This window comes from Manihot esculenta, chromosome 16 (genome assembly GCF_001659605.2).
Source record: "Manihot esculenta cultivar AM560-2 chromosome 16, M.esculenta_v8, whole genome shotgun sequence".
Lineage (NCBI taxonomy): Eukaryota > Viridiplantae > Streptophyta > Magnoliopsida > Malpighiales > Euphorbiaceae > Manihot > Manihot esculenta.
This window is the reverse complement of record NC_035176.2, coordinates 1,548,101-1,567,151: the sequence shown is the minus strand read 5'-3', so window position 1 is coordinate 1,567,151 and position 19,051 is coordinate 1,548,101. Positions and strand designations below refer to the sequence as shown.

At 36.1% G+C, this 19,051-nt stretch overlaps 3 protein-coding genes across 3 annotated transcripts; all 3 read right to left on the bottom strand.

Annotated features, from left to right (window-relative positions):
- Window positions 1–647: 647 nt before the first annotated feature.
- On the bottom strand, window positions 648–3,823 carry LOC110603958 (putative receptor-like protein kinase At4g00960). Its single transcript, XM_021741965.2, has 7 exons — window positions 2,797–3,823; window positions 2,537–2,665; window positions 2,157–2,278; window positions 1,856–2,066; window positions 1,507–1,744; window positions 1,249–1,399; window positions 648–1,157 (listed from the first exon to the last, which is right to left on the bottom strand). Exons 1-7 carry the CDS (start codon window positions 3,593–3,595, stop codon window positions 810–812), a joined length of 1,998 nt encoding a protein of 665 aa, XP_021597657.2. The 5' UTR covers window positions 3,596–3,823; the 3' UTR covers window positions 648–809.
- Window positions 3,824–9,699: 5,876 nt separating this feature from the next.
- Window positions 9,700–13,603, bottom strand: LOC110603962 (putative receptor-like protein kinase At4g00960). The gene is made up of 7 exons (XM_021741968.2): window positions 12,746–13,603; window positions 11,844–11,960; window positions 11,584–11,705; window positions 11,115–11,325; window positions 10,759–10,996; window positions 10,524–10,674; window positions 9,700–10,434 (listed from the first exon to the last, which is right to left on the bottom strand). Exons 1-7 carry the CDS (start codon window positions 13,554–13,556, stop codon window positions 10,057–10,059), a joined length of 2,028 nt encoding a protein of 675 aa, XP_021597660.2. The 5' UTR covers window positions 13,557–13,603; the 3' UTR covers window positions 9,700–10,056.
- Window positions 13,604–15,071: 1,468 nt separating this feature from the next.
- On the bottom strand, window positions 15,072–18,820 carry LOC122722125 (putative receptor-like protein kinase At4g00960). Its single transcript, XM_043952015.1, has 7 exons — window positions 17,939–18,820; window positions 17,589–17,714; window positions 16,537–16,658; window positions 16,239–16,449; window positions 15,904–16,141; window positions 15,650–15,800; window positions 15,072–15,557 (listed from the first exon to the last, which is right to left on the bottom strand). The coding sequence occupies exons 1-7, from the start codon at window positions 18,753–18,755 to the stop codon at window positions 15,222–15,224; spliced, it is 2,001 nt and encodes a 666-aa protein (XP_043807950.1). The 5' UTR covers window positions 18,756–18,820; the 3' UTR covers window positions 15,072–15,221.
- Between the last annotated feature and the right edge of the window lie 231 nt (window positions 18,821–19,051).

Below are 19,051 nucleotides of genomic sequence, written 5' to 3'. Positions count from 1 at the left end.
TTGATTCAATTTGATTAATTTAAATTTTTAATAATTTTTTTTATTTTTTATAATATTTTAAAATTTAATGAGAATATTTTAATCTTAATATAATATAATTTTTATATTATTAAAAATAATATATTATAATTACTAATCCGTTCAGTTCAGTTTTTTTAATTTTTTTTTATTAAAATCGAATCGAACTAAAATAACTGAAATTTTTAAAATTAAAAATTGAATCGAATCGAAATGAATAAAAGACTAAACTGAAATTTTAAATTAATTCAATTTAATTAGTTTTCTGAATACTGCTCCCTCTAATTGAATCTCTGTTATTTTTTTATTTTCGCATTTATCCGTGTACTAATTATCACAAATCAACAAATTTAAAATTATGTTTGATTGTAATTATTTTCTTATTCTAATGATTAAGTTGAGATTACTTAGAGACGGATGTTAGTATTTGAATTCAATTATTACTTTCTTTTAGGAATTAAAAATCGAAAAACCATATGAAAACGAAAGTCTAAATTTTAAAGAATCAAAACTGGAATAAAATTTTTAACTATTCTCGATTCAATTGGTCCATTTACAGGATTACTGGCAAGAACAATAACAAGGACCTTATCAAACTTGCATACCCCTATCTACATGAACTCCGTCTAGATAAAAATGGCAGAAAATATTAGCTTTTGCGACTGATCGAATCGTCGAGCTCAAAAATGCAAGTCTAAATGTATGAATGATATTTAGTTTTACATATCCTCTCAAACGAATGTAAAAAAGAAAAAAAAAAAAAATCTGGGTACTGAATATCTCAGGCATGATCATCTAGGATATAGCTCAGTAATTGAAGCCTCATTTGTAGACAATGGGATGATTTCGCTTTTCTCGTTAGTAGACTCTGTCCTTTCTGAGTAATAGCTCTGAGAAAATAAGTTTTCAGATCCAGAACTGCTGGACATAAAGAAAGCTGGTGGTGAGGGTACTGGGAGAGTGAGAGAGTAACTATTAAGCATAAGAACAACTGAAGCCATTGTAGGTCTATCAGCAACATTTTCTTGAACACATAACAATCCAATGTGGATGCATCTCATCATTTCATTTCTTGAACCATCTCTCAAGTTAGGGTCTATAAGATTTAGACATGTCCCTTCTCTCCAGTTTCTCCAAGCCTGCAAGATTCAGTGAACAAAGATATGATATTAGTAACGAGTTCTTTGCTTTGCTTCTGCATTCCAAGTCAAAAGAAAAAAACTAACTCACATAGGTTAGGAGGTCCTCTACATTCTCGCCGATGCGAAAACTGTTGTTTCTTTGTCCGCTCAAGATTTCAAGAAGTAGAACTCCGAAACTATACACATCAGATTTAACTGAAAATTGTCCATGCATTGCATACTCTGGAGCCATATAGCCACTGCATATTTTAACATTGATAAAATTAGTTTCATCTAAATTATATCAAAGCAAGTAGTGAAGCATGTGAAAACATGATCATTTAGACTAATATCTTGGGATACTTACTATGTCCCCACAATTCTACTTGTATTGCCTTGGGTTTGATCTAGTACAAATAACCTTGCCATGCCAAAATCGGAAATTTTAGGGTTCATTTCTGCATCTAACAAGATATTGCTAGCTTTTAGATCTCGATGAATTATACGTAAGCGAGAGTCTTCATGAAGGTAAACAAGTCCTCGAGCGATGCCTCCTATTATTTTGTATCGCCTTTCCCAGTCCAAATGACTCCTCTTGTTAGGATCTACACATTACAACATGTGAATCAAGTTCCTGGAGTAGCTTAAGTTCCCAACAACTAGTTGTTTACAGGACAATAAATATGATCTTAATCAGAAGGGAATCGAAACTATACCAAATAGGAAATGATCAAGACTTCTGTTAGGGACAAACTCATATATCAGAAGCCTTTCAATTCCTTCCAAGCAGAAACCCTGGAGCCTAACCAAGTTCCTATGTTGAAGCTTAGCCACTAAAAGGACTTCATTCTTAAATTCTAAATCTCCTTGTCCAGAACCTGAGGATAGCCTTTTTACTGCTATATCTTGTCCATTAGAAAGCCTCCCCTGTAAAAAGAAACATAATTCAATTTCAAATTCAAAGGTTTAGGTGACCAAGTAATGATATTCTTCTCCATGTGATATGTTTTTTATTACCTTGTAAACAGAACCAAATCCACCTTGTCCAAGCTTATTTGCATCAGAGAAGTTGTCTGTTGCAGCTCTAATGGTGCCAAAGTCAAATTGCAGGGAGTCTGCACTGTTAATTTCATCCATGGCTTCAAAAAAAAGAAAACAATTTCAATTCAAAAGTGAATAAATTGGACAGGAACAGACAGTTTGATCTATATATGCTTAAACTTGCTTAATTACTCATGATCCATCAGGAGGTTGAGGAGTTCATAATGACACAAAAATTTACTAAATTCTCAGCTGCAGAATATGCAACAATTTATATAAAAAAGCAAATGAAAATTGAATAAAGGAAACATATAAGAGAAGTTGCAGCAATCAAATCCACACCAGTTTTAACTTACGTTCAGGTTTGGGTGTTTGTCTTATCCTTCTCCTTCTTAGGAAGATGCAAAGACAAATGATAAATATCACAACACAAACAATTGGTACAACAACGATGACAACAGTTCTAGCTGTGTTGCTGTCTTTTCCTGCAAAATCAGAAGTTCCTATCATACGAAAGAAAAATGATTGCTCATGTTGAAATTGGCGAGGCAACCTAGGCAAACAAAGAAACAGTGTTTGGACTATTGAATAAAAAGATGAACATGGGTCCTCATACCTTTGGGAGGAGGGGAAAATGGTGGTGGTGTTGATTGTGGTGGCGGAGATGGCAGTGGAACTGTGGAGTTATAGAAACGGGCGATCTCATACCTTAAATTGCAGCTGGGAGTAACAACTCTCCCACCTATCTTTCCATTACAACAACCTGGGATAAATCTAGCTGCCTGATCCAGGCAATCATTGCACTGCAAAGAGGACAAGTCAGGAGTGCATTGTGCAAGTGCATATATTGTCAGGAAATCAGGTCCTGCTGCCTCGCCAGTCGCAAACTTGCGAAGCGAACTGCCTGATGAGGCTTCACTCCTTAATTTGTCCATCAAGGTTCTAAGTGCCTGATTGAACTGATCAATACTTGTGACATTATTTATGTTCAGCAAAGCCAGCATAGGTCGAACTCTTGTAACACCAAAAATAGATGCATTTGAATAGCGAATCATACAATTATCGTACCATCCAATTGCTTCCTTCTGGTTGGGACAATCCTGCAAGATCCTGCTAGCAGAGTCATTGACACAGCGGCGACAATCATCCAGCAGAACATCTCCTCTGCAGAGTGCAATTGCATAAACTCTGTCAGGATCTCGGCCGAAAGACTGATTATAAAACCCATAAGTTATGTTGTTGTTGGAGGAGAGGGATGATAAAAGACTGTTTAAGTTTGATTGATAGACACTATTGCTGCTGTAATTTCCTGTATTGGAACAAGAATGGCTAAAAAATTCTGGCTGTGCTGTATTGAAAGCAACTAAGCCTATGAGGACGTACAAAAAGAAGAACAGCAATCTTGGTGAGCTCATTATGATTCTTCTAACACCTATCTTTGTCAAAAGGATGGTGTAGACATCAATATGGCAAATGCATTTTTATGGGTTGAGAACTTGAAATAAAGAAATGAAAAGGAAATTAGGTAATCTAAAACTTTTTTTTTAATTGTTTGAATTGTCAAACATACTATTTACATACTTTATTGGTTAATTACAACAATCCAAAAAAACTATTATAAATAATAAAAGGGCTCAAGTCTATTTTCCAAGAGACGAGGCCGAGCCTTTGAAACAGGGGAAATTTATAAACCTTTGATTAAGAAAGCAGTGGTCGGGACAAGCCGCCCCTTGTAGTGTACATTACGCGGAATCATGCAGGATAATGGAAGTTTTGATTATTTAATGTAGCGTGAATAATGAAGGGCTAGCTATTAGATAAGAGCCAGGTCAACTGGTGGACTATTAAAAATATTCTAGGCTCTAGAAGCCTGTTACATACGGTAGTACAACTTTGAAAATGGAGGCAAATAATAGACGTGGTGATTGGTGATTGGAGGCTAAAAATTATAAAATCAGTCTAACATGGAGGATTGACATATTGAATATGAATGTGCAGGTCTTCTCCGTCACCTTGGATAAATTCGCAATTACTGAATAAATCTGTTTCCTGGAATCAGAAAGTGTTACAGAAGAATAGAGAAAGGGTAGTTAACTTGTGTAGTTAACTTGTAATCCAAATGTATTTATCCTATTGGTTAGAATAGCTCAGTCTTTTTTCTTTTTCTTTTTCTTCTTTGTATATAAAACCTCTTCTATCAATGAGAAATCCATCAATTCTTCTCTCCATTTAACGATTCCTTTTCTGTTATGGTATCAGAGCTCTTCTGCTTCCATAACCATCTTCTACTTCGATAACCGTTTTCCGTCTTCTCAGAAAATTTTTTCTTTTCTTCTCCTTTTCTTTTTCAATGGCGAATCAACCTGTTGTTGCCGTGAATCAAGTGAATGACTACTTGCAAAATCCATCCAATCCATACTACCTTCATCCTAATGAGAATCCGTCACTTGTAATCGTGTCCACTCTTCTCAATGAGAAGAACTATCACCCTTGGGCTCGTGCTATGAAGATGGCATTATTATCCAAAAATAAATACAGATTTGTTGATGGAACTCTACCAGCACCACCGATTACGGATTCGATGCGCGTTGCTTGGCAAAGATGCAACACAACAGTTTCATCTTGGATTGCAAGATCCTTATCTTCTTCCATCGCACAGAGTATCATATGGATTGATTCAGCAGCTGAGATCTGGAAAGATCTTCAAGAAAGATTTTCACAAGGAGACATTTTCAGAATTTCAAATCTGCAGGAAGAAATATATGCCTTCAAACAAGGTGATCGTACTGTCACTGAATATTTTACAGAACTCAAGATACTATATGATGAGTTAATGAATTTCAGACCTATACCTGTTTGCACATGCACTGATCCTTGTGCTTGTGGTGCTGTGGCAAAATTTACTACATATCAGAAAAATGACTATGCAATTCGCTTCCTTAAAGGACTGAATGATAGATTCACTCATGTTAGATCTCAAATTATGCTTATAGATCCTTTGCCTTCCATAAATAAAGTTTTCTCACTAGTTGTACAGCAAGAGAGACAGTTGGATCTTGGTGAAAATGTGAAGGTATTTGTTAGTGCAAAGGCATCAAATCTTGAAGGAAACTCTCAAAGAGCAACTAGTTTTAATCAGTCACAGAACAGAAATGCTTTCTACAAAAAACCTTCTAGCAATGCAAAGGTGTGCACCTACTGTGGAAAGCAGAGGCATACTGTGGATACATGCTATAAGAAACATGGATTCCCTCCTGGTTTTAAGTTTAGAAACTCATCTATCAATCAGATTGCAGTGCATGATGCTCCTAAAACAAATGAGAGTGTACAGTCGTATCAGATGCCGGCAACTATAAATTCTGGTGGATCATGTGCTCCTTTTACTCAAGAGCAAATCCAGCAGTTATTAGCTTTAATTCAACCTTCAGATTTAGCAGTTTCACACACCACTAACCAAGTCAGTACTAATAATGCTTCAGTCTCAATTCCCACAGGTAATTCAGTCTCACTGTCATGTTTTTCCAAGTCTCATTTTTGGCTCTTAGACACAGGGGCAACGGATCATATTTGTTTTTCTCTGTCTCTTTTCTCTTCTTACAAAAGAATTCACCCTATTCATGTCAAGTTACCAAATGGTGAGCAGCTAATATCACATTTTTCAGGCACAATTAGCCTTAATGATGATCTCTGCCTCACAAATGTCCTTTATATTCCTTCATTTACTTTCAATCTAATCTCAGTCACTAAACTTATTGCTGCTCTTAAATGCTGCTTGGTGTTTGGCAACAATTATTGTCTCATTCAGGCAATGAAGCCCTGGAGAATGATTGGTACAGCTAAGGTCGAGGAAGGCCTATATGTGTTGCATCAAAAGAATATTAATCAAGTTTCTCAAGCTGCCAGCAGCATTGGTTCTCACTCCTTTAGTGTTTGGCATTACAGATTTGGTCATCCATCTACTTCTAGACTCAAAGTTTTGCATTCCAAATGTCCATCTATACTTGTGGATCATATATCAGATTCCTGTGATATATGTCATTTAGCTAAACAAAAGAGAATACCTTTTCCTGTTAGCCAATCCTAAACTACTAAACCTTTTGACATTGTACATGTGGACATTTGGGGCCCAGTTTCTACTGTTTCAATAAATGGAGATAAGTATTTCCTTACTTTGGTGGATGACTACAGTAGATATACATGGATATATTTGATGCAGAATAAGTTCGAAGCAAGAAAATTATTACAGAATTTCATTCAAATGGTGGAGGTTCAATTTGAAACAAGTTTGAAAAAGATAAGAAGTGATAATGGTCCTGAATTTAACATGCCTGAATTCTATCACAGTAAGGAAATTATACATCAAACAACATGTGTAGAGACCCCTCAACAGAACGTAATAGTGGAAAGAAAGCACCAACACATCCTTAATGTGGCAAGAGCTCTTTTGTTTCAATCCCATCTCCCTAAATCTTTTTGGTCCTATTCTGTTCTTCATTCAGCTTTTCTTATCAACAGAATTCCAACTCCCATCTTACAAGATAATTCACCTTTTGAGGCTTTATTTTTGAAACCTCCAGATTACTTGCAACTGAAAGTCTTTGGCTCTATGTGTTATGCATCTACTCTTGTATCAGGGAGGACCAAATTTGATCCAAGAGCCAAGAAATGTGTGTTTCTTGGTTATAAGGATGGCACTAAAGGTTTTATTGTGATGGATTTGAAGACCAGATAGATATTCTTATCCAGAAATGTTACTTTCAAGAACATGTATTTCCATACTCAGACTTATGCAGCAATAAGGTTATTATCCACCATGAGCATTCTGATCTTGACTATTTCGATTCTGTTCAATTGCCTAGTTTTGTTTATATTCCTGAGTCTCCTTCTGCCACTGAGTCTTCTTCTACTATTAAGTCTCAGTTAGATCCTGAGCCTCATAGTGAGTCTTCAATTCCTCTCACAAGAGTCTCTCAAAGGATAAAGAAATCACCTGCTTATTTACAAGATTATCATTGCAATTCAACATCTTCAAACTTTAATATGTCTCAATCTCCTAGTGTCCTTTATCCTTTATCTTCTGTCATTTCATATGATTCTTTGTCACCATCACACTTGCACTTTACTCTAAGCATTTCTAGTACTACTGAACCCAAAAATTATACAGAAGCTGTTAAATCTGAGGAGTGGAGAAAAGCTATGGCTGCTGAGATTTCTGCCTTGCAGCAAAATCAGACATGGTTGTTGGTAGATTTGCCTATAGATAAGAGTCCCATTGGCTGTAAATGGGTGTACAAAATTAAACAAAAGGCAGATGGCAGCATTGAAAGGTACAAGGCTAGATTAGTAGCTAAAGGCTATACACAAACTGAGGGCATAGACTATTTTGACACTTTTAGTCCCTGTAACAGCCCGGACGTGAACCCCGGCACTGTTACCGTTCACGGCTCAGGGCTATCCCTCACCTGGCCTCTTGCCACCTCGGGCTTTCCACTGGCGTCGTGAACAGCTCTTAACATCCATTCACCCTCACGGGTTCCTGGCAGGATTTGTCCCCTTGGGTTCTTGCATCGAATGCATCCTTCCCCAAGTGGATTTGGCCCAAATTTCCTTTTTTGGAAATTAGGTCGCCTCCCCCACTACTCGAACCCTTGACCTCCCACTTTAAGGGAATAGTCTGGTGAGAGTGAGTACCAATTGTTCCTACTCACTCTCACCAGACTATTCCCTTAAAGTGGGAGGTCAAGGGTTCGAGTAGTGGGGGAGGCGACCTAATTTCCAAAAAAGGAAATTTGGGCCAAATCCACTTGGGGAAGGATGCATTCGATGCATGAACCGAAGGGGACAAATCCTGCCAGGAACCCGTGAGGGTGAATGGATGTTAAGAGCTGTTCACGACACCAGTGGAAAGCCCGAGGTGGCAAGAGGCCAGGCGAGGGATAGCCCTGGGCCGTGAACGGTAACAGTGCCGGGGTTCACGTCCGGGCTGTTACAGTCCCGTAGCTAAAATGACCACAGTAAGGATCTTATTGGCTTTGGCTTCTATTCATCAATGGCATTTACAGCAATTAGATGTCAACAATGCCTTTTTACATGGAGATTTAAATGAAGAGGTTTATATGGTTCTTCCACCTGGTTTTAAAGCTGATAGTCCAAATAAAGTCTGTAAGTTACAAAAATCTTTATATGGACTTAAACAGGCTAGCAGGCAGTGGTTCTTCAAATTGTCTCAAGCCCTTACTACTTGTGGTTATTGCCAATCCAAAGCTGATTACTCTTTGTTTGTTAAAAGAAATTCAGAATCATTTACAGCCATTCTGGTCTATGTTGATGACCTAATTCTTGCTGGAAATGATTTAGTTGAAATTAACTCGATGAAAGTTTTTTTAGATTCTACTTTCAAGATTAAAGACTTGGGCACTCTTAAATTCTTCCTGGGACTAGAAGTTGCTAGGACTAAGGCTGGCATATCCCTCTGTCAAAGAAAATATGCACTAGAACTTCTTTCAGAAACTGGATTTCTTGCAAGCAAACCTGCTAAGAGTCCTATGGATCCAGCTTTGAAATTATCAAAAGACAAAGGTGATCCATTGCCAGATACTTCCTCTTATCGAAAACTTGTTGGCAAACTGATCTATCTAACTACCACCAGACCAGATTTATGCTATGCTACCCATCAGTTAAGTCAGTTCATTTCATCCCCAACCACTGATCATCAACAGGCTCTTCGAAGGGTATTGAGATATATTAAAGCTTCTCCTGGACAGGAATTATTCTTTCCTTCTGCTTCTGCTCTCAAACTTACAGCTTTTAGTGATTCAGATTGGGGAGGATGTGAGGATACTAGAAGATCTATCATTGGTTATAATGTATTTCTTGGAAAGTCTCTAATTAGCTGGAAATCTAAGAAACAAAGTGTTGTTTCTCGTTCTTCTTCTGAGGCAGAGTATAGGGCACTTGCTGCTACCACTTGTGAACTTCAATGGATTCTTTATCTGTTATAGGATCTACATGTCACTACTCTTTGCCAACTAGCAGTAATTTACTGTGACAATCAATCCGCTCTTCACATAGCAGCTAATCCAATATTCCATGAGCGCACAAAACATATAGAGATGGATTGCCATGTTGTTAGGGACAAAATTCAACAAGGTATTATCAAGCTTTTGCCCGTCCAATCTTCTGACCAACTTGCTGATCTGCATACCAAAGCGCTTGGAATAATTCCCTTCCAGATCTTATTATCCAAGCTCGGAGTGATAGACATTCACTCTCCAGCTTGCGATGGGGTGTTACAGAAGAAAAGAGAAAGGGTAGTTAACTTGTAATCCAAATGTATTTATCCTATTGGTTAGAATAGCTCAGTCTCTTTTCTTTTTCTTTTTCTTCTTTGTATATAAAGCCTCTTCTATCAATGAGAAATCCATCAATTCTTCTCTCCATTTAACGATTCCTTTTCTGTTAGAAAGCAAAAACAACAATGGATTAATTTGCTGCATACCCTTTCTAAGGCATAATCAAGTGAAGAGAAGAAAACCAAACACGGTTGTTCATTTATTTAGAGATAAAACTTTGATTATCAGTTGGTGTACATAAACTTGACAGCAGACTTAAAAAGCCACCTATGGACGCTTTACGCCCAATCTTTTCGGATAATGTTTACATCCTCTGTATTACCGTGGCTGATAATTGCAAGTGGGGGTTTATGGGTTTAATTCCTAACTCTCTCCGGAATAAACCCCAAAAAAAAAATCAATACAAGTTTGAACAAATCGATGCAGGAAATGTATGAATATCATATATTCTATAATAACAACTCTTTGACATCCAAGCTACTTTGAAGTATATACAGGTGCAAAATATACGGACACAATCTTCTTCATAGCGTTCGCATGTATAATTCAGTAATCGAGCCTTTATTTATCGATGAAGGGAGAGTTCTGTTTCTGGTTATCGATGAAGGGAGAGTTCTGTTTCTGGCCTGTGAAGACTTGGTTGTCCAATTGCCTACCGAGGATGAAACATATGATTCAATACTGCTAAGCATGAAACATGGTGGTTGTGAGGGTAATGTAAGAGTGTGAGAATTGCTGCTTAGCATGAGAACAATAGAAGCCATGGATGGCCTCTCCGATATATTCTCTTGAACACAGAGTAATGCTATGTGTATGCATCTCATCATATCAGTTCTTGAACCAGTAGTCAAATTCGGGTCTACAAGATTCAAGGAAGTTCCCTCTCTCCAGTTTTTCCATGCCTGCAAATTTTATCAATGAAAATTTAAGATTCTAGAAGGGAAATTTGTCCAAGAATATTAAGTTGTTATAGACTAAAATATGCACTTACAGAGCTCAAAAGGTCCTCGAAGCTTTCATCACTGCAGAAACAACTATTTCTTTTGCCGCTCACAATCTCCAAAACTAGCACACCAAAACTAAACACATCGGACTTAAATGAGAACTGTCCGTGCATTGCATACTCTGGAGCCATGTATCCACTGAGTATTGACATTCATAAGTTCAATTCCACTAGAATGACATTAATGTCTAAACATCACATGCAAATGAATGTATATACTTACAATGTCCCCACAATTCTACTTGTATTGCTGTGAGTTTGATCCATCATAAACAACCTTGCCATGCCAAAATCCGAAATTTTAGGGTTCATATCTGCATCTAATAAAATATTACTTGCTTTAAGGTCACGATGAATAATTGGAAGTCGAGAATCCTCATGAAGATAAAGAAGCCCTCTAGCAATGCCACCAATGATTTTGTAACGCGTTTCCCAGTCCAAATGCACACACCTTACAGGATCTACATATTAGAGTAATTAAATAGCTCAGCTCACATAAGCATGATAGCTCCTAATATATCCAACTTAAATGAACATAATATTTACTTGATATGAAGTCAAGTAGATGAATAGCCTTACCAAATATGAAATGATCTAGGCTGCCATTAGGCACAAACTCATAGATGAGAAGCCTTTCTTTTCCTTCCAAGCAGAAACCACGAAGCCTAACTAAATTTCGGTGTTGAAGCTTAGCCAACAACAATACTTCATTTTTAAACTCTAGATCTCCTTGTTTAGAATCACTAGAAAGCCTTTTCACTGCTATATTTTGCTCATTGTGAAGTGAACCCTGAAAATTAATATATGATCAATCATTGTGTCTGTTATACTATCCAAATTCCTGCATATAACTTTCAATTCCTCCCATTCAAATACAGGAAGTTTTACCCTTCATTTGGCAAAAATGATTTTGCAAGAAAAGAACTCAAATGAATTCTTGCAAAGTCATGAAAACAAGACAATTACAAAAAAAGAAATCAATTGAATTGAATGCTTGCAAAACTCTTAGATTCCAAACGGAGTAGGGATTCTAACAGTTAATTTTTACCTTGTAAACAGAACCAAAACCACCTGCTCCAAGCTTATTTTCCTCTGAAAAATTATCTGTTGAAGCTCTAATAGTCTCAAAGCTGAATTGTAAGGATTCCACACTTACTATTTCATCCACAGCTTCAAATAAAAGAGATGTCAATACACAGGAAGATTGAATATATATAATGCATCTCTAAAACATGATCAACAAATATGGAAACATGAACTTGTAAGCACATCAAACGTAGGGCAACAGCAGGCCAAATTTTTACTTACTTTCAACTCTTTCCCTTGGCTTCCGAAGTATTAGATAAACACTTACACAAATGATAAGTGTGGTAATGCTTACAATTAGAACGACGATGATGATAGTGATCCTTCGATTGTTCTTTCCTGCAAAAAGCAAACAAGCCTTCTTAAATCAGAGTACTTCCAAAACACTGGATTTGGAATTTTGAATCAAACTCAATATTTTTAAAAAAGCCTGCCGGTGCTCTGTTATCCTCGAGCTTGGTTCTTTTTCCTGATCAAATTTCTGGGGAAAAGAAAAAGAACAGAACCTTTGTTGGTATGGATGTTAAAGTTTTCTTGGAGAAATTGGTTGGTGACGGTGATTTTCCGGAGCTTCAGGGGAAAGAATGGCTTTTTCAGGTGACCTGCCTTCGGTGGTTACAGGTTTCCGGTTCATTCATTCTTGGCATGATAAAACCCGTTAATGTCGGGCTTACTGTAACCCGCTTTATGTGGTTTGACTATAATTTCATCAGATAAATTAAAAAAATTGAAAATATCAAATCCCATTTCGGAAAAAGAGTTATTCGAAATAAATAATATATATATATTTGAATTCAAATAGTTTAATCTACCAATATAATTATATTTGATTGAATTTTACATTTAAAAGAAATATTTATGTACTATTTTTTAATTCAAATATTAAAATTTATATACTATTTTTAATTAAAATAAAAATTAAAAAAATAAAGATTCCCAATCTAAAAATTTCTTAAAAATTAATATTTTAATATATCATAACATATTCTACTTTAAATATAAATTATGAATCTATTTGACTAAAAAAAATTAAAATTATAGGCCATGATGAGAATTAGGGAGGGAGATTGGGACTTATTTTTAATTTAAAATGAAACCATAAGAAGTGGGGCAGCCGACGGTACCTTCTGAAGGCGGAGGAGGAGGAGGTGAAAGAGACCCTTGTGGTGGCGGAGCAGCCGGTAGCAATGGTTGAGTTGCAGCATCATCATCAAGAGTAACTCGATAAAAACGATAGTTCTCAAATCTCAAATTGCAGCTAGGTTTGATTACTCTCCCTCCAAGCTTTCCATCACAACAAAATGGAATATCACGAACAGCTGCAACGACGCAGTCATTACAGTCCTGCTCAGAAACGTCCGGCGTACACTGCACAAGCCCAAATATAGTTTCAAATCCTGCACTCTCATTTCCCGTCGCAAACTTTCGTGTAGAGTTTCCTGATGCAGCTTTGCTCCGAAGCCTGCTCAATAAAGCTTGCAGTGCCTGATTGAATTGATTGACATCTGATGCATTCTCTGTGTTCCACATGTGAACAGTTGGTTGCGTTTCCATGGCGTTGAAGATTGATCTGTTGGAGTATCGTAACATGCAGGACTCAGAAAACCCGATTGCTTCCTTCTGGTTGGGACAAGCTTGTAAGATTTGCAGAGTGGAGTTTCTGATGCAGCCTTTACATTCATCCGACGAAATATCTCCTCTACAAAGTGAGATTGCGTTTACCTGATCCGGGTTTCGGCCGCCGGAGAGATTGTAAAAACCGTAGTTTGTTTCGTTGTTGGAGACGATGGAGGAGAGGAGGTTGTTGAGGTTTCTTTTGTAGGTGCTGTTAGTTGTGTAATTTCCTATGTTGTTCATGCAAAACTGAGCTCTTGCTAGAATAGCAGTATGCAAGAACAAGAAATAGAAGGAAAATAGAAATCTTAAAGAATGCATTGGTGGTTCTCCCAATTTTTTTTTTTTTTAAATTTCCTGATGAGGATATAGTATTATATAGGCAAGCTCTTTATAGAGGCAATGATAAAACTCACTTATTTGTAAGTTGATTTTTACGAATCAATTAGGTCTAATAATTTTTCCTCACTGCAAGGCATTAGAAGTTAGTAAATGATTTGACAACTGCACTGACTTTACCAACCTAGAATATATGTGAATGGACAAGAAATGCTTTGGTCTTGTGGCTGTGGAAAGTGACAAAAGGGCAATTAGTTGACTTGGTGCCTTTACGAATGGGGACATGTGAAGATTTCTAGTAGAAATTGTGTACATTAAGACAAATAAGGTGCTCTGTTTTTCCGTATGTTAGGCACGCGGGATTCGATATAAGAATTGCTGTGTTTTACTTTGGCTTCAAATCTCAGTTTTGTTTTTAGGAATTAATGCAGATATTACATTTTCATTTTTGTGAGGAATTAATGGTGATAAATAAAATGAAAGTTTTTATATATAATATATATATTTTTTTAAATCAGAATTGAAAATTGAAAGAGTAGAATATAAAAACACTCAAATTTACTCAGATGCATTTACTATCGTGTTAAACCCGCGAGTACATATATAATATTGTAATTAATTTTATTAATTTTAATTTTTATATTATTTTTTAGTATATTTTGAATTCAAAAATATACTATATAATATTTTCAAATAAATTTTTTAAAAAATGGCACTATAAATTTATGCTACACAAAAAGGAAATTAGGAAGTCTCTGACTTGGAAAAAGAATCTTCTACTTCTGTAATTGCTCGGAAACAGCCAGGCTGACTCTTAAATTCCTAAAGACTGAAGTAGTGCCCAACCATCATATTTTCATTGAAAAGAACTAATCTTTGGCAGCAAATTTTGAATTCTAATTCGTTTGCCATCCTTGAGAATGTAGAATTTGAATCTCTTGACGAGCATACAATAATAAAAAAGGTAATACACAGCCAATGTATAATTCAGTACCAGTTGAAGCCCCACTGACAGAAAACGGGGGAGCTTTAAGTTGGTCCTTGAGTTCTCTAAGTTATATACTAATGTAGACAAGATATTTGATTCAATGCTTAAGCCAATTATTTACTTACATTCAATTTTTTGAGTTTTTTTTAAATTATACAGAAAAACAAAAGAAAATTGAAAATCATGCCTAATTGAAACGTATCAAGGTATATGACATGCTTGTTCGATAATGGTAAATTGTTCAATTAAGTAGTGAGGTGATACATTTTTTAATATTAAATTTATATTATATTTTCTATATTAAATTTAATTATCAAAAAAATAAATATTTAATATTATTTTTATTATATAAATTACTGAATAATTTTAATTATGTAAATTAACTATTAAATTATATTAAATTTACTTTTAATTATATAATAAGAGAGTGTTTAACTGACAAAGTCAAAGAGTTTAATTTTTTTAATTATGTACAATATGGAATTCACATCATTTATTATACTAATCAATATCAAAACTTTACTTTCATTTAAATTTACAAAAAAAAAAAAATTGATTGTGATGGAAGTGGTTGAAGCCAACCCTCCATGAAATATTTACCTTTAATAAATTAGACAGTTTGCTGCTTGACTTTGAAACTTCTTGTCCATCTTGCAATGTTAGCGAGGACACAACTCGGTGATGGAAACATCATTAACTGATATTTGAGAGGATCCGTACTGATCTGGCCTATCCACCATCCAATTTGCCTTCACTGTCATGTTTGAGTCACCGGTGGTCGGTGCCAGATAAGCAGGAGGTGAGGGCATTTGGAGACGGTAAGAAGAATTGTTAAGCATGATAACAACTAAAGCCATGGTTGGTCTCTGGGTTATATCTTTTTGAATGCATAATAGACCTACGTGGATTAATCTCTGCATTTTACTAGCTGAGCCATCTTTCAGGCAGGGATCTATCAGATTTCCGATTGTCCCCTCCTCCCAGTTCCTCCAAGCCTGCAAAAATTTATCATTTCAGCTTTTGGCGTTTTGGAGTAAAGCTGGTGAACTGAAAAACGACTATTTACGTGAATGTTATATAGACTTACAGAGCTCAGAAGATTCTCAACTTGCTTCCCGTTGCAGAAAAAAATACTTTTCCGACCACTTATGATCTCTAACAGCAATACACCAAAACTAAAGACGTCTGATTTAACTGAGAAGTGCCCATGCATTACATACTCTGGAGCCATGTATCCACTGCTCATCAACAAGAAGCAGAAAAATTATAGTTTGAATAGTAATAAAGCTCATTATATCTAGGCGTAGTTATTTGATGATGTTTTTGCTTTTAGGCACATACTAGGTTCCCACAATTGTATTTGTCTCTCCGTGAGTTTGATCCATTACAAATAACCTTGCCACGCCGAAATCTGATATTTTAGGATTCATCGCTTCATCTAGTAAAATGTTGCTGGCTTTAAGATCACGATGAATAATTCTAAGTTGAGAATCCTCGTGGAGATAAAGAATACCTCGAGCAATGCCTCTTATAATTTTGTAACGTGTTTCCCAATCCAATTGTGTACGCTTAATAGGATCTAGCCATTCACATGCATGCGCAATGTGTTAATAAATCTACAAGGAAAGTTGAATTGCATCTATACCAAATATATAACTGAAGCAATCTGCACACACCAAATATGAAGTGGTCAAGGCTTCCATTGGGCACAAACTCATAGATTACGACCCTCTCGTTTCCTTCCAAGCAGAAACCCAGTAGCCTGACTAAATTCTTATGTTGAAGTTTGGCTACTAGTAGAATCTCATTCTCAAATTCTGTATTACCTTGTCCAGAATCTCTTGATAACCTTTTTACAGCTATGTCTTGTCCATTGAGAAGTCTACCCTGAAAATGTATGATGACATAGTATATATATTGAACTTAGCTTTACAAAATTCAAGATTTTGGATTGGTAATTTTCTCCTTTCCTACCTTGTAGACAACTCCAAATCCCCCTTGTCCAAGCTTGTTTGCGTGAGAGAAGTCATCTGTTGCAATTCTGATGATGCCGAAATCGAATTGCAGGGATTCAGTAAGTCTATTTTCATCCACAGCTTCACAAAAAACAACACATCAGAGCAGGGGATATTGAAATAAGCACACTTTGTAAAAGGAACATATCCTAATGTATACAATATCAGAAATCAAAATTAGAACATTTATGAGCTTGACATTCATAATTGCAAGCACATTTTGTTTAATGAGTTAACATGGTCTATGTGCTACAGCTAGACCTGGCCAGGTCCACTCTAGGCCGGAATTGGCAGTTTTGGTTTAGTGGTTTAGAGGGGATCCTCAGTTATAGTTCAATCAAGTTTCATCAAATTTAAAAGCTTTTTTGTAAGGAAAAATCCCAGTTTTGATCCTAAACCAAACAACTTCATGTCAGGATTGTTAGTAAAAATACAAAGAATGACTTTAATTCATTACTATTCAAGATTAATCAATACATATCTTCTATTTTCTCCCTAAATATCCTCTCCCTCTCTATTTCGATCTCTCTCTTTCTTCCTCTTCTTCTTCTTCTGTTCTTCCCCTGTTCTTCCTTCCCTCTCCCCTTTCTTTCATTTCCTTTCCCCTTTTTCCCTATTTCCTGTTTTCTTAACAGGGGATGAACAGAAGAAGAAGGAAGAAAGAGAGAGATCAAAAGAGGGAGGGAGAGGAAGAGATAGTTCAGAAAACAAAAGGTAGAAGATATGTATTGATTAATCTTGAATATTAATGAATTAAACACATCCTTTGTATTTATACTAAGGATCCTAACACTTCATTCTGGTTCAATTCAAGTCAATTCTAATTTGATTCTGGATCCAAATTAAATTGATGCGGCTCTAAGCATGAACGGACCATGGCCAAGTCCTATATATGTTTTTCCCGAAGAAGCAATCATGGAAAAGAAGCCTGCTGACTACATAACAATAAAAAGAGAAAAACAAACTATGATTTTTGTAATAACATGCTACAATGTTCAAAATTTTACTCACTTTTAGCTTTTTCCCTTTGTTTCCTTGCTCTGGCAAATGTGCAACAGGAAATTATTAATATCGTAGTAATTACTACCGGAATCACAATGATGGCAGTAGAATTAGCAGGTTTCTTATCACCCTTTCCTGCAAAAACCAGAACCACTATACAAGTCCTCAAAGATGCATATACACAGATTAATTTTAATTGGTCTGATCTAGTGCATACATTCTTTAGCAAAAAGTGTGCCTATGTTTCACAAATCTGTTTATTGCCTATTAATGAAATATTGATAAATAAAGGTAAACATGGTGCCTGCAAGATAAATTTCTATTGGGCTAATATGGCATGTCATACATGAGCAGACTACCTTGTCTAGGCGGAGGAGATACCGGAGGTGGAGACCCTAATGATTCCGGTGGTAGTGTGTCAGCAGTAGGTGTATAGAAGATATACGATTCAAACCTGAAATTGCAACTGGGTCTAACCACTCCACCTCCTACATTCCATAAGCAACATCTTCGAATCTCTCCAATGGCCATAGCCAAACAATCATCGCATTGCTGCTTGGACAAATCAGGAGAGCACTGTGCAAGTCCATATACTGCTTGGGAGTTCACAGTTGCGTTTCCTGTTGCAAATTTACTGTCGGCAGAGGCAGCTCTTATCCTCAGTCGTTTGAGTAATCTTTCCACTGCAGAATTGAACTGAGTTTCATCTGATGATGACAAAGATTGTGGGTTTGTATAATACGAAGTAGGTTCATTTTCAACTACACCGAATATAGTTTTGTTAGAATATCGTAACTGACAATCATCGACATATGCAAATGCCGCCTTCTTCTGTGGACAAATCTCAGAAACGTTGTGTGCAGAGGCACGGACACAACTTCGACAGTCATCTGCAGCAATATCTCCTCTACAAAGCGCAATCACATTAACTTTATCTGGTACTTGGCCAAAAGAGAGATTGAAAAACCTGAAATTATCATCGTTGGGCTGAGAGGGGAGCATGGAGAAAAGGGTTTTGAGGTTTGTTTGGTAGGTACTGTTGATAGTGTAGTTACCGATATCGGAGCAGTGATAATAGGGGGCTTCGACGTTTCCCGGCTGAGCAGCGGAGACGACTATGAAGAGTAAGACGAAGCAAGAAAAGAAGAAAGGCAATCTTAAAGAATCTATTGCCATAGTTGTGTATGCAGTGGGGAAGATTATCGTGTTGAAAAGACTTAAGAGATCTGTTAAACTTTGCATTTTTCCTCATAGAAAATCACTATTACTTTGGCGTTCTTTTATTTCTTTATTAGGGAAAAATAAAATTAAACAAAAAAAAAAGCACGGTTGTTTCTCCAAATATCATAAATCTTTTCTATTTTTACTTTAAAATATATAATTTAATTTGAATTAAATTAATATTTTGTAAAATAATATATTTGAAAATTGACATTATTTATTAATATTAATATTATAGGTATCCATTTCAA